The following is a 26488-nucleotide window of genomic DNA, read 5'->3' as shown; positions in this document are numbered from 1 at the left end:
AAATTAGGTAGGAAGTAATGTATTTCTACTTTAAGGTTATGAAAATGTAATCCTCATACATTTGGGATAAAATTTATTAAGTGAAAGGATTTATACATGGTATATCCTAGAATTATGAAATTTATACGGTGCATATATTTTTATAAAGGTGAATGTTCCAATATTTACTCCAAAATGTATTCTAGTGAAAGAAATAAGCTTACTACAAGTCAATGGCTAAAAAGAAAAGTGTTTCTATAAAATGTATAACAATAAAAATATTGTTATTGCATCCAGAACTAACTAGTTTTTTGTATCATATCCTTATTTCTTTAAATTAAGCCTGAGTATTAAAGAGAAATTTGTAAAAATAGATTGTAGTTTGATTCTATAAGATAATTTGACCCCAGAAATATCTTGCATTCATAAATATCTTATTCAAATAAGAAAGCTGCAAAATGTCATTAATAAGAAAGAAATTCAAATTAAACAGATAAGTACACAAAGATCTATGTAATTTATAATTACAGCTGTGCTATTTATAAAAGGATTAAATGAATCATTATAGATTGATGTATTAATATTAATCAGACATATAAACCAGGATGGAATAAGTAACAGAAGGGTATCCACAATGTCTTAACTGCACAAAGCAAGTTTCAGAACAGTCTTTATAATGTGATCCTAACTGGGGATGGAGGGATGAGAGAGGAAAGGAGACAGGGCTTTGAAAGGATTTCTGAAAGGATAATAGTTACTTCACGTTTTAAGGGTGTTTATCTGTTTGGTATTTGAGGGGTGGATCAAGGGGGAGCATGTATCATTCTTGCAATAAGAAAACAAAAGAATAAAAGTATTTTAATTTTTGAAAAAATAATACGCCTAAGTAAACATCATCTGTAAACTTACAAATTTGCCAAAAGTTGCATGTAATTATGTAATACTTATTAATTTCTCCTGCAGTTAAAAACTGTCATTATCATTAACTCCTTCATGGTAAACAAATAAGAACTACTGTATGTTTTACAATATTGTTGTCAAATCTATATTTTCAATACCAATATTCTGACTATATAACCTTTTGAAATACAAGAAAGGCCAATAAAATATATTTGTACAGTATAGTCCTGTAGAGTGACATGATCAGGATACCATATAGCAGAATTTTACTCAATATCTCCAAATAACTACAAAAGTACAAAAAGAAAACTAGAATAGCTAGCTGGTAGCTAGATGGATAACTATGAAAATAACATATGTTGTTCACACATAAATTGCATTTCAAGTGCAGCTAGTAGTTTTGACACTGTATATTTGAAACTGATACCTCTTTTCTATTTCTATAACACACTCTTTAATCTGAATCTCCATTATATACAATCTGTACAGTCCAGGTGAAATTAAAGGTCATGGTTGTCAAGTAGAAAGATCTGCATGTGTTTATACAAAACATTTGCTGCTATAAACAGGAATGAATTCTGAAACGTCGATGATACAAATGATATTTGGAACGCATGTCAGCGTTTAAATGCTCTTCCTTGAATGGAAGTATTTATCTAGGCTGTGGAGCAAGTACGAGGGCAAAGGTTACAGGACAGGGAGCACATTACTGAGGACACGTCCAAAGGGTCTGAATTTTTGCCAACATGGGCAAGTCTGGGTCTCACTGGTCGGTGGGCACAAGGACAACGTAAAAGTGAAAGGTTGGTTTGCTCAGAGGCTCTTACAGAGCTGTGCATCTCTGAACATCTCTGCAGGAACGTTCAACCAGGACTCAACCTCACTGGCCTATATCTCTGAGTTTTTATATGCTCTCCATTTTCTCCCGTTTTTTAACATTGTTTTCTTACATCTTTACAGAATGCACAATTTTATCACCCAGCAGCAGCTCGCCATTTTTTAAAAATATTTCCAATTATTCTGATTTGTGCTGGTTGTTTTAAATTACTCCTTTTTGGAATTTCAACTAGCTTATCTTTAGTCTCCCTATTTCGACCTGGTCTTCTTTACTTTTTCCTAACATATGTTTTTGTTTCTAAGGCATATAAAGAAAATAGCTCGAATTGTCTTCATTTTTACACTGAAAACAATTCTTATTTTTAACTTTCTAGTTTAACTTTTCTATTTTCTGGCTTCTTCTTTTAGGTTTTTAATCTATTGATTTATTTTATTTTAATAATTCTCATCTTTATTTCTTAAAATTTTTCCTTGATTGGAATTTAAAGATGTTTCATGTTTCTATTACCATATTTTAATTTATTTAATTTTTAACCTCTTAAACGTCTAGATTTTAATATTTCACTTTCATTTAAAAATTTCGCTTTATGGGGCCGGCCCGGTGGCACAGCAGCTAAGTTCACACATTCCGCTTCTTGGCAGCCTGGGATTCACTGTTTCGGATCCCGGGTGCAGACATGGCTACCACTTGGCAAAAAGCCATGCTGTGGCAGGCGTCCCACATATAAAGTAGAGGAAGATAGGCACGGACGTTAGCTCAGGGCCAGGCTTCCTCAGCAAAAAGAGGAGGATTGGCAGCAGTTAGCTCAGGGCTAATCTTCCTCAAAAAAAGAAAAATTTTGCTTTATTCCTTGCCACAAAATTGTTCTTATTGTACGATTTATTTTTAAGAGCATCACTAACCTACAGGAAAATCTCCTCCAAACAAGGGAAATTGGAGCCTTTGCCCTTCAGCCTTCCTGCAACATTCCTATGGCTTCTGTGAGTGGGTCCTCAACCTTTTCATGAAAGCTTCTCCAAAGAGAAAGAGCCAACCTTGCCTCAGAATGTTTAGGAGCCATTGTGGACTGAACCAGACCTGAGGAGGTGAGGAATGGTAAGGACCAACAAGAATGGTCACCTCATTGTCAAACATTCTCCCAACGTAGTGCCTTTTAGTACATTTTAAGGTAATATGTCAACATGACATTTTTTATATGCGTAATGAAGAGACCTAAAAGGAACCATTGTGAAAATAAGATGGTGAGGTATATAGAGAAGGTTTTGCCAAAGAGCAAAACCCCAACACTTGGGGCCAGTCCTGTGGAGTAGTGGTTAATTTTGGTGTCCTCCACTTCTGTGGCCAGGTTCACGGGTTCAGATCCCAGGCAGGGACCTACACCACTTGTCAGCCATGCTGTGGAAGTGACCCACATACAAAATAGAGGAAGATGGGCACAGATATTAGCTCAGGGTTAATCTTCCTCAAGCAAAAAAAAAAAAAAAAAGGAAGATTGGCAACAGATTTTAGCTCAGGGCAAATCTTCCTCAGCAAAAAAACAAACCCCCCCCCTACAAAACCTCTTCTTTTTTGAAGGAATCAACACTGAAATATCTTTATCCATTGCCTAACTCATGCATTCTCAATGAGGGCACTATTACTCCCTCCCAAGGAGGCAAAAATTGGTTCATCGAGGAAGGTGAAAAATACTAGATATTAAAATGATTTATGGACCTCTAAAGGCCTTAGGCAGATATATAGTATATCTGTGCTATTAAAGTTCATGAGGCATGGGGTGTGATTAGGGAAAAAATGTCTAAGGTTGAGAAACTGGCTAATTCATATCTTTGTAAGAAGAGTCTTTAAAAATCTTCCATATTTGGCCCACCTCTAGTGCATGTGACCAGGCCAGAAAACCTGCAGACTCTCCTTTTTCTAGGAATTCATTCATTTATTCGTTCATTCATCTAACAACTATGTTTTAAGTGCCAACTATGTGTCATAAGCTATATTATGCATGAATGATGAGCATCAAGGCTGCCCCACAGAGAGAAATCCAAGGTGTCCTGCCCTGCATACCAATCTATATCATCCTCCGAGAAGCATAGGATGACCTGACATGATCCCACCTGATTCCTATCCAAAGTTATAGGACCACCCAATTACCAGACCTCACCTGCACTGATACCATTTTAATGACTTTTTTTCATGATCTTTCTTTTGTCTTTTAAAGAGAGAACTCACTACACATGGGTCCTGCCCCCATGCTACTCCATGCTATTGTCTGAATAAAGGAATGCTACTACTAGACCTTGAGAGTCCAAGAAATCTTTCTTTTGACTCCTTGGCTAGCCGAGCCCACATCACTAGGATACTATGGTAAAAGAAGGCCTGGTCCTTTTCCCAAAGAAGCTGATAGACAGTGGGAGATTCAGATATTTAGACGTGTAAGTAGGTCACTGCAATATACGCTTTGATAAAAAATGATGACTACTCTTTGGAATTCCATGGGAGGGGAAGGTAATCTAAACTTAGTGGGTTAAGGAAGGTCTTCTTGAATGGCATGTTAACCAAGAATATAAGTTATTATGCAATTGTATACAATTATACAGCACGGGCAAGCAAGACAAAGGATATGTTCAGGAAATGAATGTAGTTAATTAAAATCAGCATGGTTGGTGGGGTAGATAACGTAGGGGAGCAAGAGAATTCCTCTACCCATTTTAGGTCCTTCTGACTCATCTACAAATTAAAAAGACATGAGACAAAATAACAGGAGAAAGTCAAACAAAGCTTTATAACATGTATACATGGGAGAAACCCAGGAAAACTGGGTAACTCACCAAAATGGCTGAGGTTGCCACCTAAAATAGTATTTTTAGCTAAAGACAAAGGGGGATGATGGGAGTAGGGGGAGTAAGTTATGGGGGATAACCAGAAAAACACAGTAAACAAGAGTAAGGGTACTATGCAGATTTAAATCCTTGCCATCTGCATTGATAAGAGTTTCTAGAGATAAGGTCATTCCCCCTTCTACCTGGTACAGAGAGGGACACACCTTTACAGATGGAGATTTCCCTTACACATGTAAATGTCTCTTACAAAGGGTAACTCCCACTTGGTTTTCAGAGCATCTCTCCTGTCTGCAATTTTTTAAAAAATAACCAGCCAAAAATAAACCTCATGCCTAAGACACGTCTTGAGGTGGCAAATTCTGATCTCCCTCAATAACATCCAAAAATAGTCCAAAAATTCCTTCTCTCACTGTATGCACATGCCACCCCCCCATCAAAGGTACCTATTTCTCTTGCCTTGAGTCTTGGCTGGCCTGTGACTGGCACCAATAGAATGCAACAAAAACAACCACTCTGGGCCTTGCAGGCTCCAGACCTTGCAGGTAAAAGAGGAGTAGCAACTTCTGCTTCCTAACTTTTAGAAGGCATCTAGTGATGTGGATTAAGGCTGCCCCAGCTAGAGAAGCCCAAGGTGACCTGGCCTACATGCCAAACTATACGACCCAGTGGACTTTTTCTTATGGTATGAATTAGGATCGCCCCAGGGAGAGAAGCCCAGGGCATCCTCACCTACATGCCGATCTATATGGCCAGATTCGTATCTAAAGTTATATGACCGCACAATAACGAGACCCCATCTGCACTGAAATCATTTAATGACTTTTTACATCATCTTTTCTTTTCTCCAGTAAAAATAAGTCACGTACCCATGCCTTATTAAATTAGCCCTAACCCTCAACTCGGGGCAGCAGCAGGATCTCTGACCACCCATGGGTCCTGTCCCCACGCACCAGCTCTGCCTGCCCATGGGTCCTGTCCCCATGCCAGCAGGGGCAGCAGCAGCTGCTTTGCCTGCCCATGGGCCCTGTCCCCATGCCAGCGGGGGCAGCAGAAGCGGCAGCAGCAGGAGCTCTGACTGCCCATGGGTCCTGTCCCCATGCAGCAGCAGCAGGAGCTCTGACTGCCCATGGGACCTGTGCCCATGCAGCAGCAGCAGGAGCTCTGACTGTCCATGGGTCCTGTCCCCATGCAGCAGCAGCAGGAGCTCTGACTGCCCATGGGACCTGTGCCCATGCAGCAGCAGCAGGAGCTCTGACTGCCCATGGGACCTGTCCCCATGCAGCAGCAGCAGGAGCTCTGACCGCCTGTGGGTCCTGTCCCCACGCACCAGCTCTGCCTGCCCATGGGTCCTGTCCCCATACCAGCGGGGGCAGCAGCAGCTGCTCTGCCTGCCCATGGGCCCTGTCCCCATGCCAGCGGGGGCAGCAGAAGCGGCAGCAGCAGGAGCTCTGACTGCCCATGGGTCCTGTCCCCATGCAGCAGCAGCAGGAGCTCTGACCGCCCGTGGGTCCTGTCCCCACGCACCAGCTCTGCCTGCCCATAGGTCCTGTCACCATGCCAGCGGGGGCAGCAGAAGCGGTGGCAGCAGAAGCTCTGACTGCCGATGGGTCCTGTCCCCATGCTATTCCACACTATTCTCTAAATAAAAGAGCACTACTGCCAGATCTTAAGAGTCTAAGAAATCTTTCTTTTGACCCTCGGCTCACCGACCCCACAACATCTACCACACTGTAAGGCAATCCAGGAAATCCCACTGGAGAGAGGAAGAGAGAGAGAGAGAAGGTGAGGAAAGAAGGTGATAGAGAGAGAGAAGGAGAGAGACGGGAAATGTGAAGAAATCCTATAGAAGGAGATATCACATGGAGAGGGGGAGACGCCTGGGAGAAGACTGAGACATCAAACATCTTAGTAAGTCTTCCTGACATTTACATCCATCAGCTGAGTGCAGCTGAGTGAGTGGGCTCCGCTGAGCCTCATAAACAGTGCCACGTGGCTGAGCCAAATCAACCCACAGAATCCTGAGAAATAATCTAGTGCTTTTGGTTTAAGCCACTGAGACTTGAAGAGGTGTGGCTACTGAAACATCTGGATTGTAGAGTGTATGGACATAGAGTTGAAGAGGTGAGCAAGAATCAGATAAGAAAAGGTCTTGGGAACCTTGTTAAGGAGTTTAAAGTTTTTTTCGTGTGGACGATGGGCACTCTGAAGGTCTTGGAGAACGAAGTAATGCAATCAGGGTCCAGTTAGACAGGCTGGGTGGCATCCTCCCCAAAATGGAGGAAACAGGTTTGGCTCCGGGGCAAGCTCCTGCTATGGGAGCAGATGCTTAAAAAAGGGCTAAGCTATCTCTTAAAGACAAAAGCTGAATTTCCCACACAATGTCTCTTTCCTGAGATTCTAAAGGTGAGAATGTAAAGGTGGTAGCCTTTTTTGTTTAAATGAGTGACTGCTGAAAGCATCAAGTCAAAACGGTAGTCTGTCCCAAGCAAATGGTTATTATCAATTGGTAGAGATTTTGTATAATAAACTGTCATTCCAAGTTTTATTCTTCCTTTGTCATGTTTTTTTCTCAGCTAATTAATTTATTTTATTTTACTTTACTGTCTTAAATGTACGTTTTAACTACTTTAAATAATTTTGACAATGTAGCATATACTGATACATTTTTCTTTTTTTCCTCTAGGTTTGGATAAGAGCATGACATTCCTTAATTCTTTAATTTAAACTTCTGAGGTAGCACAATCTAAAAACATTTCTTTTTAAGTTTTAAATCTCATGCGACTAAATTCCACACTGAAAACTCTGCCATCTTGAAATATAAAATACTTCTTACTGAAAATTATGAAATATTTTATCTGCAGTCATTTCCTAATAGAAGTGATATAATTTAGCCATTCTTCTTAGAACTTTAAGTTATTAATTATTAAATAAACATTAAGTATTTATAATGTGCTAGGTTATTTACAAATATTAATTCACTTAGACATTATAACAGCCCTATGGGGTAGGTATAATAATTCTTATTTCAGAATAGAGGTAAATAGAGGTTAAATAACTTGTCCTGGGCTGCGATAGATCTAATGCAAAGGAAGAGATAAGTAGGTTAACTAACTGCCCACGTTCACAGGGTTAGTATGTAGTAGAACCACAACTTATACACAGGACTGCTAGCACCAGCATTTGTAATCAGCTGATAACCTATACTGTTCCCCTCGATGGATGATTTTTAATTTAAAAGATTCACATTAATTGGGAATACAGATGAAGCAAACACAAAAGAATCAATGAAGAGTAAGGTACCAAACATTCCAAAATCTCAGATTGCTCCTCTGTAAAATAGGTAAATAACATACCACATTAAAGAATTTTTAATAAAGATTAAATGAGACAATATGTGAGAAGCCTTTAACACTGTGATAGCTCAGCTTTTCAATAAATGTTCATTGTGATTACTGTTGTATCAGTATCATCCAAGATTTAAGGACAAATGTTAGCCGATCACTACAGTAAAGAGAGACTAATAAACTAGTTCATAAACCACTATTTTATTTAGCCTATTATTTCAAAGTTTAGAATTTCAGCTAAATAACTTTGTGGTAGGGTAAACGAATAAAAAATAAATTCTTAAGTGTGGCTCTTTGTATAAAAGGTAAAACCTGAAATGGAAAAAAAGATTTTAGTGACTATGTACTACTCCCGGGTAAAAGCCACTACTTAAATGAAAAAATCACTTTGGAAATACCCAGGCTAACAAAAACAAATTCAAGTAATTCTTAATCATTTTGGTTAATGGTCTAAGACCTCATTTCATTTGGACTAACCCAGTACCTAAATCTGTAAATTAACAATTTTCAGAATTTCTCTCTTACTGGCTTCTGTTCCAAAAAGAAAAATAGATAAATGTCAAGATAACAAAGATTAAAATCAGTAAAATTTGCTTCGTAGAATAAGATTCAGTATAACAGCCCAATGTCTATTTCCAATATCTACAAAAGCATTACAAATAAATGTGTATTCTTTACTGAGCTCAAAAGGAAGAATTATATGCTGTGTCTGTACTAGACAACTAGATTTAAAGGTTCTGCAGTACACTTTCCCCAAAAGAAAAAATAAGTTCTCAAAATTATCACCAAGAAATTGTGATAGGGTCATTCCTCAAACATTCTCTTTAAATAAGTAGAACAGATCTTAAGACACAACATTCAGCTTCCTATGAAGAAAATTTCTGGCATTCTTATGGCAGTTCCTTACAATGTTTTACAGAAGAAAATATTAGGAAGAAAGATAGAAAATTTTAGAAATAGAGGTAACTTTTTTTTCAGCAAGTGATGTGTTGGCCATTTGGATTTCCTTAAGCATAAATGTAAAGCAAATACATGTAATTTCTTTCTATTCCTAGGTCACAATTTCTCATGCAGTTAATATTTTCAGCTTAAGAAATGTTCGACATTATTAGTAAATCAAAGTAAGTGATGCTTAATTTATCACCAATTTGTTAGGCCACTTTAGAAATCTTTGATATTAGTCTGGTTCCATATAATAGAACGGAAATTATAAAACCTACATGGTGGCAATGGCAGCTGCAAGAACTGTTGCAGGTACCACAACTTTGAAAAGTTTCCTCTAGAACTTCATAATGTGATCAGAAATTTATGATTACTTTTTTAAGTTTCTCCTCCTCCCCCAGAATTACCCATGTACTTTTGTAGGAAAAGCTTACATTCTATACCATAAACTATATTCTCATCACTCTTGACGGACACCGTTTAAACATACTTCCCTCCTTCCAGACGGTGCTCCGATGTGACCTGGAGCTAGAGATGTTTGGAAACTAGGAGGCCTACATCCTTATTCAGACATCCATCACCTTATTCTGAGAAAAGGCTCAGAAAGAACACTCCGGGTAAATGCAAACTATTTAAGCTCTCTTCCCAGTTTGACAGCTGGGCTATTTTTGCCCTCTACCCTGCAAGATATCTGTACTCTATGGTCGAAAATAACATCAATGCTCTTCCATCCATTTCTTTCAGGCCCACAGTCAATAATTGAGTCTCTAGGTATTACTACTGCAATGATAAATGGAAACACTGAAATCAATCAATTAATCAATCTCTCTCTCTCTCTCTCTCTCTCTCAGCATCTTATTCCCAATGTTTAGAACAGGGTCTGCCACATGGTAGGAATTTAATATACAATTTATTGAATGAATGAAGAAAATCGAGGGGAAAAGGTGTGTTTGTCGCAATTTAAGACCACTTCTTCTCTCACATATAGCTCCAGGTTTTAGCAATGTGATCCAATCATGTCCTTTTCTTGACCATCAATGCCCTTCCTCATTAGGATGATCTAATTGGGAAAAGGAGGAGATTTTGACTTTGTTTTACTATCCCCTGCCCCATATCCATGATATTCATGTGTCAAAGGTACCTAGAATGTCTTATTTTCCTTCTCACATATTCTTTATCAATTGAAAAGCCCTAAGTTCATGGATTCATTCCAGAAAGGCAATATATTCTAAATTTTTATTTGTTTTGAATTTCTCCATAAAAGCCTTCTTCAGATTTGTCAGGTATATCCTCACTCAATGGAGAACAATCTGGAATATAGTTGCCAAGGAAATCATGTTGGACAGGTAAGGCATAGATCTCGGAGACAACTGAGTGAAAGCCAGGTTCCAGGTCACCATGGTCAGGGTTAAAAGCTACTCAGCTGTCAGAATTCTGAAACAAACCAAGGAGGCCAAACGGGTGAGTGAAAAGAAGAGTCAGGAATCGGTGAGCATGTTAGCAATACTTAAAAAAATAAGATGGCTGGGAAGTTGGAGGAGAAGGTTATACATGAGAATAGGGGACTAACCATTGAGGATACAGATGAGTAAGAGTAATGAACCTAGAAAGTCAAGCAAATAAGGCAGGTGATATTAAAGGGGCTCTATTATACTTCCTGCCAGATGTGAGAGAACTGGGCCTCAAGTGCATGACAGAAGGAACTCTAGTTTCTGTGAGAGTAGTGCTTATAGCTACCCTATTTGCACAGAGTATGCCGCTTATGGCTATGACTGTGAGTAGGAAAATTAGATCACAGACATCACTGGACATTCAAGTCAAATTAAATTTAAGGAAAGAGTGACATCAGGTGATACCTAGATTATAAGTGGATGATATATTTCTTAAATTTGACTATAGAACTATGACTGCACATATTTTCACTCAATCCATGCACTCATTCCTTCAACACATACTAGGCACCTCCTATATGTAAGGGGCTCCTCATAATGAGACACGCTCTACCCCCCAAGAGTCCTTGCTGAGGGGTTAGGAGACACAGACATATAAATAAATCATTGGGATTCAAAAGGACCTGTTCTATGTGCCCTTATACTATGTATCTAGTACCAAGGGAAGAGAAAAGAGGTTTGGTTTAAAGATGGGGATTTCTTTGGATTCCTTGAGTATTTGCAAATAGAAAAAGGACGTAAATGCATTCCAGTCAAAGGAACATGGGCCGGGGCCAGCCCTGTGGCCGAGTGGTGGTTAACTTTGCACAGTCTGCTTTGGCAGCCCAGGGTTCATGGGTTCAGATCCTAGGTAAGGACCTACACACTGCTCAACAGGCCATGCTCTAGTAGCATCCCACATAGAAGAACTAGAATGACTTATAACTAGGATATAAACTATGTACTGGGGCTTTGGGGAGGAAAAAAAACAAAGAGAATATTGGCAACAGATGCTGGCTCAGGGCCAATCTTCCTTACCTAAAAAACAAAAAACAAACAAACAAAAAGGAACATGAGCCAAGATGAGAGAATGTGAAAAGATTTCACTGAGTCTAGAGCATAGTGGTAGGGAGGCAAGAGGCAAGGCGTACAATAAAGCTAGAAAAATATGTTGGAACTAGATTCAGAAGAGCCAAGTATGAAGGAGGGTTTGAAATATTATCAAAGATTTGAAAGCAGAAATAAGATATCAGACCATTTTAGAAAGATTACTATAATGGCAGTAGAGAAGATAAGTTTGATTTGGAGGAGCAATTCCAGGCAGGGAGACTAGTAGGAAGGTGCTGGAAGAAACTAAGTGACAGATGATGGACTTTGACAGAAGTGAATGGTTGCATAGCTCAATTTGGATATGGAATACACTTCATAGAGTATTCACTGATTCAGTGAAGAGACTTCAGTGATTGACTGAATGCGAATGTGAGTGAGAAGCAGGCCTCAAGATTCACAGATCCTCTTAAGTGCATATGTGGATGATAATGACACTAACTAAACTGGGAGAAAGAGGAAGGTGAGAGTAGAGGGGAGGGGATGTTGGAAGGAGTGGATTGGCTTTGAGTCTCTAAGTTTGCGGTGCTCACGAGACATGCCGGTTGTAATGTCCTGTTTTGCAGAGCACTCTGAGTTAATAATTACTGCCTGGGGACAATGTCAGTAACTTTGAAATTAAAGTCGAATTCAGAGCACAAATGTTGTTATGTGTGTTGGGTGTATAAGTCTAATAAAAAAATTTTATTACCTACACTTAGATTATAAAACACTATTGATATGAAAAAAAAAAAGAAAGAAAACGAACATGACAACATCATTCTAGTCATGGTTAAATAAAAAATTGCCAAAATTGATTTAAGGTTTAAATCTATCAGAACAAGCCCTGATGTTTACAACACATTCACCATATAATTGCAAACAGCAAGAAAAAAGATAAATTATGATACCATTCCACAAGCATCGACTTTACCATGGGTTAAAAACAAGGGCTCGGCAAGGTTAGGTGAGGCACCCAACCAAGTAATGGCAGACATGGCTGGAATCATTGATTAGTTGTACTTGGTCAAGTCTTGCCACCTTTAATTATTTAAGCTGAATTATGAGTATATGTGTGAATATAATGTAGTTTGAAATACTAAATAAATTGTTAAAGAGAAAAAGAAGCATATTGGGACTTGTCCTACACCATCTCTCTGACATTCTGCATTACAAAGATTAACCTTTTCTTTTAACCTCCACTGCCCTTTCTATTACACAGCAGCTAATGGGAAATACCAGTATGCAGCTAAGCAAGAAAGTGGAGTAAGAGACAGTTTCCATATTTACTGGAATATTATTCTGCATTTTCATTCCATGGAAATTCGACTTGCCTTATCATAATAATATATTCCAGAAAAAGTTTTATGAAAAAACTGAATGACTCGTTTTGTTTTTTTTTTTCCAAAAACTGAAACTGTGTCCTAAGGGAGACTAGCAGAGTTTCATTTTCACCCACCTCAGTTAATAGGTTGTATTTTTATGCATTGTTGGCACTACACATAATTTCTGTATATAATTATAACATGTCCAACAATGCCTTCTTGTAGGTCACTGTGGTTATGACTATAGATCTAGATAATTACAACAGAATGAAAAAGTGTTATAGCCCCAGAAGGGCAACTGTTGGTCTCTCTCCGAGTCTATGAAACACTGGAATTGAAAACGCTCTGTGCATCATCTGTGACCAATGCAAAGGCCTTTCCATAATTTTAGCTGTACGTTGGGCCAGAAAACAAATCAGAGCACCTTCTGGAAGATGACAGTTGTTCAACAAACCCAAAGTGTCTAAACAAACTTAGTTTAAAGTTGAAGACAGATACACGCAAGGGCACTAAAGACAATCTGAAATAAATTGAAAATCTAATCTCCTAATTAGATGATGTATTTATTCATGGAACACACCCAAAAAGATAAACAGGTCATTAAAATGTATGTTTACATTTACTGTAAATTCATGTACCTCTTCCTTCTTAAAAGTTAATGGCATAAATATTACCATTATTTAATGGAAGCTAACTGAATACCTTAGTACTCTGATAGTAAACTACAAAACCAGCAGAATATATCTTTATATTATAGAAAAGGTTTTAAATTATTCTGCACACTGCTTATAAGTAATGATTACAAATATTTTTATCTGCATGTAATTATTATCCTCCTAAGGAGAATTTGTTTGAAGCTTCAAGAAACTGTAAGTTCCTTCCCTTTGATAATTCAAAATTTAAATAAATATATACTGTGCTCTAATATGTTGCTTGTTTGGGGTATACAAACATGAAAAAAGTTCCAATATAATTTAAGCTTGTTATAAATATACATAGTAAAATACTAGTTTAATTTATAGTTATAAAAAGGATTCAATATTTAATTTTAAATATAACTAGTGGTTTCTTGAAAACATATAACTTACAGCAAAACAATAAGCTTTATATTGACCCTTGGTAAAAAAATCACATTTTTATAATGCCCATTTTTTGCATTAAAAGCTACTTAGTCATTTTTTCTTTATTTCTGGTGTCTGCTTCTGTGGAAGCACATGGAAGAGTACTGATATGAACCTAACCTCTTGCCAGGCAGCAAACACAGATGTGAACTGCGCTCACAGCTCACTCTAGGGGTCCTGTCCACATCGACCCGTAGCCCCTACAACAGCCTAGTTTCCACCCACCAGTCAGAGCAATCGTGTAAATCAGGTAGCACATTTCTTCTCAAAATCCTCTAATAGCTTTCCAGTATTCTCAGAATAAAATTCAAATTTCCTGTGATCTATAAGGCCCTAAGTCACACCCTCGTTGGTCCCTATGAACTTTATTTTCTTCTCTTCTCCAAGTTCACTCTCCTTACACTGGACTCCTTGTTGGAACAGTTTGGACATGCTCCCACCCCAAGGGCTTTGCGTTCGCTGTTTCTTCTGACTCTAATTTTCTTCTAGAGTTCTCTGCATGTCTCATTGTCTCCGCTACATCAGGTTGTCATTACATGTTGTCTTCTCAGAACACTCCTGCCTGCTCCCTCTAAACATGAAGCCACGCTGCCCTCCATCTCCCTCACTCCTGCTTTATGATTCTCTACAGCATTTACGTCAACAAACATACTATGGCATATTTGTACTCATCATTGGTTTATTACCTGTTCCCTGCAACAAATGTAAGCTCCCTGGGAACAGATTTCTGTGTATTTAGTCAATTGCCCAAAATAGTGCCTGACCAGCGCTCAATAAATTATTGTTGAATGAATGAGTAAATGTGAAAGTACCTTCAGTCTTTCTTTTTTTAAAAAAACTTCACTCGTCTCATATAACCTAACTCATCTATTTTCACAAAAATATAGTGCACTAGTCAGGACAATTAGAGCAGTACCTCAGGCAACAGTTGATGAAAGTCAGGGAACTCTGAGCAACACGTGACTCAGGGATCCATGCTCCTTCTAGCATTCGGCTCATCCCTTGTGAAGTCCTGTGATTTCAGCTATGAGGATGAAGATGGAGAAATCAGAGAATTCCAATGGAAGTCTCAGGGGTTGGGCCTGAAAATGGTACAACTGGCTTTCGAAACAGTTAGTCACACAGCTTAGCTCACTTCAGAAGACAGGAGATAGAGTCTTCCCATGGGCCCAGGGAAGAGGAAACTGGATTGATAAGCATCTAGCCAGTCTCTGCCACACATAAATCGGAAAAACACTAACATTTCATGTTCTTTTTAAAATTTTTATAAAATACTTTAAAATTTATGCTGTATGACTACTGAGAGGCAGGACAGAAATAAAGTAGAATGATGGGCATGAGAGTGACTGGAGAAGTGAGGAGTAAAATATTCATTTTTCAGGGAGGGCCTCTCTAAGGAGGTGACATTTGAGTTGAGATATTAGAGATAAGAATAAGCCAAACATGCAAAAATTGGAGCAGTAACAACACAAGTAGCGAACAGAGCTAGTGTAAGGCCCTGGGGGCAGGAATAAGGGTGACATGTTTGCAGAATAGTGAGAAGCCTGGGGAGCTGATGGTACTGGGTAGGCAACACAGGTAAGCACGTGGCCAAGGAGGTAAGCAAGACACTCAACCTGCAGAGCCCGGCAGGCCCCTGTAAGAAGACTAGATTTTATTTTAAAACAAGAGAAAGACATTGTTGTTTTTAAAGCAGGGAATCTTATGATCTGATTTACATTTTTAAAAGGCCTGTCTGGCTATTGTGAAGTGAGTGAGTTATTATGGGGTGAGGTAGGGTGAATTAGTAGGCTTTGGTGATAGTGTGAGAGATGGAAAAATGTAAATATATTCTGAGGGAAGAGCCCGTCAGACTTACTGGCAGATCTACCAGTGGGAACCGCGGAGCGCGAGAATGAGGAATGCAAACGACTCTTCAGCTTTCAGCTTGAGTAAATTCACCTAAGTTCACATTTTGCTTTTGTAAAAATGAGGAAGATTAGAAGAACAGGTTTTCTAGCTGGAAAAAAAGAGTTCTTTCTGGACATGAAAATTTGGAGAAGCCTATTAGATATTCAAGTGCAGGGGAGATGCTAATGGTAGGGACATCCCCATGGGTATTATCAACATATGGAGCATATTTAAAGCCTGGGAGTGGCAGAGGCCACCTGAGCAAGTGGAGATAGTGAGAAGATGAAGCTGCCCGGGGTTAGGGAGCTGGCGTCAATCAATCAGAAGTCTGGTGAAGAGGAGCAGCCCGCTGAGCAGGACGCCTGGGAGTCAGAAGGGAAAAGCAGGGGTGCTGGGTTGCACTGACTGCAGCCGAGAGGTGAGGAAAGTGAGAACAGATACGACAGCCCTGGTGGTGGGCCCGGAAGCAGCAGGTAATGACTGACAAGAGTAGTTTCAGAGCAGAGTAAAGGAAGGGAACTCCACTGGAGAGGAGAATGGGGAGAGCAAGTGGAGCTGTTAGCTCAGGCAGCATTTCTGCCAAGCTTCTTAGTGAAAAGGAGGCAGAACGGCTTCTGAGAAAACAGCATAGGTCTGGTGGGGAGTGATCTGGTCAAGAAAAAATATATATATTTTTTAGCCAATGGGAGTTACTGGAGGACATTTTCTAGGTTGATGGGAACCATCTTGTAAAAGTAGGAAAAGGTGAGGCTGGCCCCGTGGCCTAGTGGTTAAGCTCAGCGCTCTACTTCGGTGGCCCAGGTTCGGTTCCTGGGTGCCGACCTACACCACTCATCAGCAGCCGTGCTGTAGCAGTGACTAACATACAAAACAGAGGAAGACTGGCACGGACGTTAGCTCAGGACAAATCATCCTCAGAAAAACAAAGAAAAAACAGTAGGAGAAAAACATCTACCTAAATCTGAACTTAAAAACTCTCTTAACTAATTCAATTTAAAATCCTTCTGGTTCTTTGACCTACGGAATTGCTGTCTATAAAAATGAAAATTAGTAAGACATTAAGAAATTTTAAATTATCTGAAATTAATGTGCTTTTATTTTATGATGACCTTGTTAGAAAAATGTAGTAAAAAATACATTTTAATAAATCTGTTTTTCCAGGGAAAGAACATATAATTAACAAATTCTGCACTTAAACACAATCTAATTAATTATTTTAATATTTAAAGTTAAAGAACCTAGGCCCTGCTTGTCAGGGATAAAAATGGATTTTGGCCAAACTCATAGGCCATATAGTTGTAGGTTGCTGGCAAAATTGTATGCGCAATTGTAAAAGTAGAAACTATTCTCTCAGTATTTTTCTTTAAAATAATGTGTGGCTTTTTCACTATTTCATAGTTTGCTCTTTTTTTTTTTTTTGAGGAAGATTAGTCTTGAGCTAACATCTGCTTCCAATCCTCCTCTTTTTGCTAAGGAAGACTGGCCCTGAGCTAACATCTGTGGCCATGTTCCTCTACTTTATATGTGGGACGCCTACCACAGCATGGCTTGCCAAGCGGTGCCATGTCTGCATCCGGGATCTGAACCAGTGAACCCTAGGCCACCAAAGCGGAATGTGTGAACTTAACTGCTGCGCCACTGCGGCTGGCCCCTGTAGTTTGCTATTGAGTTAACCAGACCTGATACAAATTCTTTCTTTATGGGTCTCAAAATCTCTGAGCCTCATTTGTGTGTACGTATGTGTGTGTGTGTGTGAGAGAGAGAGAGAGAGAGAGAAACAGAGAGAAAGACAGACAGAGAGAAAGAAAGAGAGAAATGGGGAAATTAATATCTGCCTCACAGAAATACAAAAGTAAAAGTATGTGTAAAACAGCTGAATCCCGGCTTTTATAGATGCTTAGTAAAATGTAGTTTACTGCTTTTATTTATATTTTTTCATTATCATTTTCATTATTATTATTGTCATATTGATGAAGTTAAGGAAACTATATACTACAGAAGAACTTTATTTCCACTGATGGCAACTGACAAAAAATAAATAAATAAATAAAGTCATCGTCATGGGTGATTTGATTTTAAAATTAAGAATAGAGAATATAAAATTACTTGAGAAACACTAAAAACTTACAATTGAATTTTATATAACGGCTAGTTAAGGGCTGGTAGTATAGAACGAGAGTATAGAGAAAGAAGTAGAACAAAATAGGTGAGAGAGAAACAAGCACATGGCAAAGAAAAAACAGTGGCATAAGGAAGCAGAAACTGAAACAAACTGGAAATGAAGGAGATGGGCAGCAAAAGCCCAGGTAAACGACCTGTCTCAAGTCAGGGCTTCATCTTCCTTTGATGTGTGTTACTCTAGAAGACGAGTGACTATTCTTTCTACTAGTGATTCATTTTTTTTACTTCCTAACTCACGATGCCAGAGTCTTCTCTCCTAATGGGCTAACTAGTGAAGATTGTGGGAGAGAAATTATTCCCTGGGTTGCAGTAGTTGTTAATAGGGCAGCTGTATTTCCAAATGCTGCAAATAAATTAAGCTAAAATCCACACTTTGTCTTTGATTAAGACTTAAACGTGGGGGCTGGCCTGGTGGCACAGTGGTCCAGTTAGCACGTTCTGATTCAGTAGCCCAGGGTTTGCCAGTTCGGATCCGGGGTGCAGACATGGCATGGCTTGTCCAGCCATGCTGTGGCAGGTGTCCCACATATAAAGTAGAGGAAGATGGGCATGGATGTTAGCTCAGGGCCAGTCTTCCTCAGCCAAAAGAGGAGGATTGGTGGCAGATGTTAGCTCAGGGCTAATCTTCCTCAAAAAAAAGAAGAAGAAGAATTAAATGTTTCCCTCTTTCTCTTCTCCAAATTTTCTTTTTTTTTTTGGTGAGCAAGATTGGCTCTGAGCTAACATCCATTGCCAATCTTCTTTTTGCTTGAGGAAGATTGTTGCTGAGCTTAACATCTGTGCTAATCTTCCTCTATCATGTATGTGGGGTGCCACCACAGCATGGCTTGATGGGCAGTGTGTAGGTCTGTGCCCAGGATCTGAACCTGTGAACCCTGGGCCACTAAAGCGGAGCATATAAACTTAACCCCTACACCACCGCGCTGGCCCCCACATTTTCTTTAATAGAAGATTTTACCTTAACCTCCACTTAATTGTTGGATTGACTAACATTTCCCATTCTCTCTGTAAAGCCCACTAGCTGTCTCACTGCACGCCAATGGCCCAGAGCTCTCAGACCACGCCCAAGGAGACCAGCACAGGCTGCTCCCAGCTAAGGTCCATGAGTACCAAGAATCAAAGCAGTTTGCTCCCAGCCCTCCTTATAAGCCAGTTGGGTTTGCTGTTGTAAAGTAATCAAAGATTAATCAAGGTGGGGAAATATGAGTGTGATAAGGAGAATTGCTGTCAATGAAAATTAAATTAACGCCATGCAAAGGTGAAGAGATCATCTTCTGAGTATCTGAAGTTCTTGTTTCAGATTAAGGAAATCACCAAATTGAAATTGTAAATGATGAATTATTGGTATAGCTTATGCAAGAAATATGGTGTAGAATTCCAATCAATAGTCACTTAATCAAAGAGAAAGCCATGGCCTTACATCAAAAGACTGGCACGTGAATGCAAATGCACTATTTTTAGTCGAAACAGAATACTTGCAGTATGAATGCATCATTTTTATGGTTCCCTTTACCAACAGACCTTTCAACTCATTAACCTTGGTTTTGGTCACAGCAGATAAGATCGTATCTACTGTGCTCTTAAGCAGGGTACCATAGACAATGATCTTGCTACATGGAAATAATCAAACAATTAGGGTTTAGAAAGTAAATTAGACTTATGGTCACCAGAGCAGAGGAAACTTTGCAAATAAAAAAAAAAAAAAACAGCACAGGTAAATGCATGTAAGCTATCAGAATTGGTGAACTTCTTATTCTGAGACATTTTGTCCTCATTAAGCATAATAGGGCAATTATATAATGTTTGCCACACATTTTTGTTCAAGTTGTAGATTTCTGGAAGATCAAGGACATAAACTTGGGATTATATGAACAAATGCAAGAAAATAATATTACTTACCTAAACGATAATCAAAATGATAGATCCCTGATTGTCTATGAAAGCTGACCACTTACTAAAATTGTAATGTACCACAGAACTGTATGATTGATAGAATGTATACTTACAGATTTCCCACAGAAATATTTCTCTCAAAAACTCTGAATAATAATAGCATAAATTTTACAAAATTTAAAATGTTTCCTATGAATATAAATATGTATATTCATAAAATAATGCATTTTAATAAATACTAAGTAATAAACTTTGTGTTTAAGTTGATGTGTTATGGTTTATGAAACTATGATCCTCAAAACAAACAAAATAAATGATTTGTTAATGAGGAAAAAACACACATAGCTAAAATTGTAAGTAAAATCATCAAATGAAATGCGTAGTTGCTGACCTCTTACCTTTAAAATAAATCCTACAAACCTCTCCACAAGTGATTTGTGCTTATTTTAAGCCTGAACTGAAAGCTCTACAATCAAAATGCACAATGGTGCACATAGTCTGTACTGCCACCAAGTGCCTAAACCAATTAGTTTTAAGATTCTTGCAGCAGCTGTAAATGGATGCTATCACTGTTGAATGAGTGGCCGTTTGCAAACAGGCTAAGAGCACACTACTTCGACCATGATTGGCTACAAAAGCACCACCATTTAGACATGACAGTAAAATCTCCAAGGCATTAATAAAACGTCAAGAATCCTACCAGCTCACTGGAAGCTCATGAAGTCTAAATATGTCATTCAGCTTGTAGTCAAATTTTGCTGGACCAATATTTTCCTTACATAAATACAGCTTTGGATTTGGCATCATATCTGTGGGAAATTCGGAGTCCTAGAGAAAAAATAAGGCAAGAGCTCTCTGTAAAATAGCCAAATCACTGTACTGATGGGTGTCGTGTTATTTACTATTAAATTACAACATAAACATTACCATTACATTCCCTCAGGACTTACCTTAAGTCCTTCATTTACTATTTTAGTTTTGAGAAAATATGCAAACAAGATAAAATTTTAAATAAGGCTCTATCTATTTGCATGAGTCTAAACTGCATGGTACATGGTAAAAATTAGGTGAAGACATCCCCTTATTGAATTACGATGAAGCACAATTACGATGAAGGGGTACAGGGGGACATGTACATTGCTCGTCAACTGTCATTTTTCATCCCCAACAGTAATGTCAGCAAAATCTGTGAGTATTCTTCTACTCCTTTTGTTCTCCATAAGTGGTGGACTAAAAACACTTTCATTGGGTAGCAAAATAATAACATTGCTAATTGATTAATTAGTTTTCCTCTTTAAATCTGAGGACACAGGGGTAATTTAAAGGCACTTACTGAACGTAAAAGATTTCTGTCATAATCATTTTAAATCTCATATACGCTAAAATTCACATCTGCCATGTATTGGTCACCTCCCTCCCCAACAAGCAAACTCTCAAAGATCATTTTCAGTCCATGAGAAAGTAGTCTCTCTTCAGTGGAAAGAAGACATAGTATGAAGGGGAACTTAATTAATGCTTAATGAAGGATAGATTAATTGCTCAACTCTACAAGAAAAGAAAGTAATCAGTCTCCTTACACTTAATGCTTTAAGGTGGGAGAAGAGTGAAAGGGGTACAGGGGGACATGTTTACGGTGACGGATGGAAACTGGACCTTTTTTTGACAGGGACATGATGTAGTCTACACAGAAGTCGAAAATAACAGTATACATTTGAAATTTATATATTATAAACCAATGTTACCTCAATAAAAATTAATCAATTAATTAATTAATTAAAGAAATAAAATAGCCATTAGAGAGGGAGGCATATCATTTGTTTGTGCATTCATTCATTTATTCAAAAATATTTATAAGTGTTGCTTCATCCCAACACTATTCTAGGCATGGGAAATCCACCAATGAACAAGGCAGATGAAACATCTTGCCCTCAGGAGGTTACATTACAATGGATTTTTAATGTAGCCTCAGGGCTGGAAAATAATAAAGCTAGTTTTCCCTAAATGAAGTATTTTTTTGATTAACAAAGTAATGCATATTCACATAGAAATGTCATGCATTTCACAATATGACAAAGAAAAAACTGAAAAGCAATCTTATTCTCACCACACAGATATGATTACTATGAACACTTTGGTTTAATCATTTGTCTCTCTTTCTCGACTTTCACAAAATTGGAAACATGCTCTATTTATCTACCCTCCATTTTTTTAATTTAACATGATATCATTGCATTTTCACATTATTTAGTCTGTTTTGAAAGAATGACAAATGCCATATTTTATTTAACATTCATGGATTTTTGTTTCCCTTATGATTATCAATGCTATGAATAGAATTTTCTGTCTATAAATATGCACTTCACTGATTATATTTTCAAAGCACAGTTCTAGAAGTGTAAGTAAATAATAACTCAAGTAAAATAAATATTTAACAAAAACTTGATACCTCTTCACAGATTGCTCTTCAGAAATGTTCTATGAAGTTTTACTCCTGCCAGTCATTTAGTACTGCATGAAATTCACCACACGTTTATTAATGGTGCACACACACACACACACACACTTACTCATATTTAAAATAATCCATTCAGTAATTATTTCTTTTGACTAGTAATTGTTATTGAGTGTCTATTTCAGGACACAGGCCCTGGTTTCAGTTCTTACAACATGTCACTGGACAAAACAGACAAAATTCCCTCCCTTGTGGAGCTTACACTCTAGCATGAGGACATCATGGACAATAAAAATAATAAATATGTAAATTATATTCTTAGGCAAAAAGTCTATAGAAAAGCTGTTGCTAATTTACATATAAAACTATATTCAGGAGACCGTGTCAAGTAGGCAGTCTCTGAACTCACCTTGTCCCACAGACACAACAAACTTACAACTACTCTTGGAATAATTACCCCTGAGAGAGAACTGAAAACTGCCTAAAAAGAACCCTTACAACAAGGGACAGTCCTGCCTGAGGTGGAAGAGGCAGAAATTCCTTTCTGGAGAGAAAAAAGCCACCTTTAGCTGCACCACTTCATGGCTGGCTGGGAGCAATCCTAAGGTATGCAGCCTTCCCCAGAGGAGCAGGGGATCTTAGTGGGGGAGATTTACCACAATAAGCAGCTTCAGGACTCAGCATGACAGAGACAAGTGTCATAATATCTGGCTTTGCTGGCTATTAACTACAACAGGGAATACGTCCAGAAAAGCTATTGGACATAATGGGGGAAAAAGCCTGCTCTTAAAGGGCCCATGCACAAATTCACTCATTTCATAAAATAACCTAAAATCACCAGAAAGAAAGATGCACACTCCTTTGGTGAAAAGAGACTAACTTGATGGACTCTGGACACATCTCACTGAGAAGTGAGAGCCTCCTCAGGCTGGGACTATGTCCTCAGGGACTGACATTGGTGGCAGCCATTATTGTGACCTTACTACAGGCATGCTGACACTGAAGCTGGCAGACACCACTGGAATTCTTCCCCAGAACTTTTAGCCCAGGGTCTGCCCCAACCACTAGAGCGCCAATTTAATCCAGCTCAGCCAGGGAAGGCAGCCTGCCAGGCAGACTGGCCCCACGCAACAGCAAGCCCTCAGGTAACTTGTGGGCCCACATAGGTGGGGTACCTGGGACCTCTACAACCTGGCAATGGGTCTGTCTCTGCCAGGCAGGGCATGCACAAGGGGCGGGCCTGCATTGTTGGAGTGTGTGGAGCCTCTGCCGTGGGGCAACTTGGTCTGCTTCAGTGGATTGAGGGGTGCACATGGGGCAGGACTGTGTTGATAGCATGTGTGACCCTGCAGGTGGTGGGGCTTAGCAGCTACAGCAGACATGCGCTTCTCAAGCCTAGAACAACTGAGTACTCCCATGCCTGGGGCAAGCCACACACAGCTGCAATCCTGAGAGAACTGATAACAGCCTTGCAGGCTGGAGGCCTACAGCAATTGTAAGTCCATGAGCCTAGCAACCACACTGGGGGCCTACTAACCTAACAGAAAAAGTACAGCAGGAATGTGCTATTAAAACTTGCAGCCAACTGTGCTGGGGTTCCCCACACTCAGTAAAGTGACTGAAAGGACTATGGCAGCCATATGCAGCTGCTTACAATCAGTCAGCTAAGGGAACAGCCTAGCCTCCCCAGGCACCTGCAGCAAAAGCAACTCTTCCACAACAGAAGGACACACAGAGCCCACACAGGGGACATGCCTAGACCATTTGGAACTGGTGACAAGAGGGAAGCATGCTGCTGGGCATCATAAGTCATCTCTTACATAACGCCACTTCTTCAAGATCAGGAGATGTAGTTGACCCATCTAATACATAGATACAAGCAGAGAGAAAGAGGCAAAAGGAAGAGACAAAGGAATATGTTCCAAGTAAGGGAACAGGACAAAACCACAGAAAAAGAACTAAATGAAACAGAGAAAAACAATCTACCTGACAAAGAGTATAAACTAATAGTCATACAGATGCTCACTGATCTTGGGAGGAGAATGGACAAACTCAGTGAGAACTTCAACAAAGAATTGGAAAACATAAAAAAGAAACAATCAGGAATGAAGAAAACAAGACTGGAAAATGAAAAATTCACCAGAGGGACTCAATAGCAGAATAGATGATGCAGAAGAACAGATCAGTGAGCTAGTTGAAAGACTAGAGGAAATAACCCAAGCTGAACACGTGAAAGAAAAAAGAATTTAAAAGAATGAGGACAGTCTAAGGAACCTCTGGGACAATATCAAGCACACTAACATCCATATGATAGGTGTCCCAGAAGGAGAATAGAGAGACAAAGGGGCAGAGAATCTATTTGAATAAACAATAGCTGAAATCTTTGCTAACCTAAGGAAGGAAACATACATCCAGGTACAAGAAGCACAGAGACCACCAAACAAGATAAACCATAAGAGGCCACACCAAGACATATTATAATTAAAATGTCAAGAATTAGAAATAAGAAGAGAATTCTAAAAGCTGCAAGAGAAAGGCAATGACTTACTTACCAAGGAAACCCCATAAGTCTATCAGCTGACTTCTCAGCAGAAACTCAGAAGGGAGTGGCACAATATATTTGAAGTGCTGAAAGGAAAAAACCTACAGCCAAGAATACTCTACCTGGCAAGGCTATCATTCGGAATGGAAGGAGATATAAAGAGCTTCCCAGACAATCAAAAACTAAAGAAGTTTATCACCAAGAAGCCAGCCTTACAAGAAGTGCTAAAGGGACCTGTTTAATTGGAAAAAAGGAAGACCACAAATGGAAATAAGAAAATCATCAAAAAAAGCACAAAACAATAAAATCAATGGCAAATATACAGTAAAGATAGCAGGTCAATCACCTATGAAGCTAATATGAAAGTCAAAAGACAAAAGCACTAAAATTATCTATTTCCATGATAAGAGGGTAACAGATACACATGCACAGAAAACGAGGTTAGATATGATACCAAAAACATAAAATTGGGAGGAGGGGAGTCAAAGACCACAGCTTTTAGAAGGAGGTCAACCTAAAGAGACCATTAATTTAATATAGCTTCCTCTATATGTAGATTATTATATATGAACCTCATGATAATCACAAACCAGAAACATATAATAAATACACAAAAAAACAGAGAAAGGAATCCAACACAACACTACAGAAAGCCTTCAAACCACAATGAAAGAGAGCACGAGAAGAAGAAAGGAACAGAGAACTACTAAAACACCCAGAAAAAATGTAACAAAATGGCAATAAGTAAATTCTTATCAATAGCTACTCAAAATTATCAATAGAGTAAATGCTCCAATCAAAAGGGAGAGGGTGGCCAACTGGATAAAGAAAACAAGACACATTTATATATACTGCATACAAGAGACACACTTCAGACCTAAAGACACCCACAAACTGAAAGTGAAGGGATAGAAAAAGATACTCCTTTCAAAGGGCAATGAAAAGAAAGTTGGGGTAGGAATACTTATATCAGATACAATAGACTTTAAAACAAAAACTGTTACAAGAGACAAAGAAGGGCACTACACAATGATAAAGGGAACAATCCAATAAGAGGATATAAAACTTGTAAATATCTATGCACCCAGCATAGGAGCACCTAAATATATACAGCAATTATTAACAGACATAAAAGGAGAAATAGCCAGTAACACAATAGTAGGGGACTTTAACACTCCACTTACACCAATGGATAGATCATCCAAACAGAAGAACAATAAGGAAACACTGCACTTAAATGATATATTAGACCAGATGGACATTCCATCCCCAAATCACAGAATATACATATCTAGGCCACAAAACAAGTCTAAATAAATTTAAGAAGATTGAAATAATACCAAGCATCTTTTTTGGCCACAATGGTACGAAACTGGAAATCAAGTACAGGAAGAAAGTTGGAAAAGCCACAGATATGTGAAGATTAAACAAAATGCTATTGAACAATGATTGAGTCAATGAAGAAACCAAAGGAGAAATCAAAAAAATACCTGGAGATAAACGAAAATACAACATGCCAAAATTTATGGGATACGGCAAAATCAGTTCTAAGAGTGAAGTTTACAGCAATATAGGCCTACCTCAACAAACAAAAAAAATCTTAAATAAACAGTCTAACAGCGCACCTAAAGGAACTAGAAAAAGGACCAATCAAAGCCCAAAATCAGAAGAATGAAGGAAATAATAAAAATCAGAAATAAATGAAATAGAGACTAAACAAAATATAGAAAA

At 38.6% G+C, this 26488-nt stretch overlaps 1 protein-coding gene across 7 annotated transcripts in view; it reads right to left on the bottom strand.

The window, feature by feature from the left end:
- SPAG16 (sperm associated antigen 16) overlaps positions 1-26488 on the bottom strand; it is a 1027170-nt gene that overhangs the window by 749247 nt on the left and 251435 nt on the right. For all 7 annotated transcript variants that reach the window (XM_070269235.1, XM_070269234.1, XM_070269236.1 and 4 more), the window contains one exon: positions 20464-20591. In XM_070269235.1, the coding sequence (XP_070125336.1) occupies positions 20464-20591 (128 nt within the window). The remainder of the gene's footprint in view (positions 1-20463; positions 20592-26488) is intronic.

Source organism: Equus caballus, chromosome 6 (assembly GCF_041296265.1).
Source record: "Equus caballus isolate H_3958 breed thoroughbred chromosome 6, TB-T2T, whole genome shotgun sequence".
In the NCBI taxonomy this organism is placed as follows: Eukaryota; Metazoa; Chordata; class Mammalia; order Perissodactyla; family Equidae; genus Equus; species Equus caballus.
This window is presented reverse-complemented; position numbering and strand designations above follow the sequence as displayed.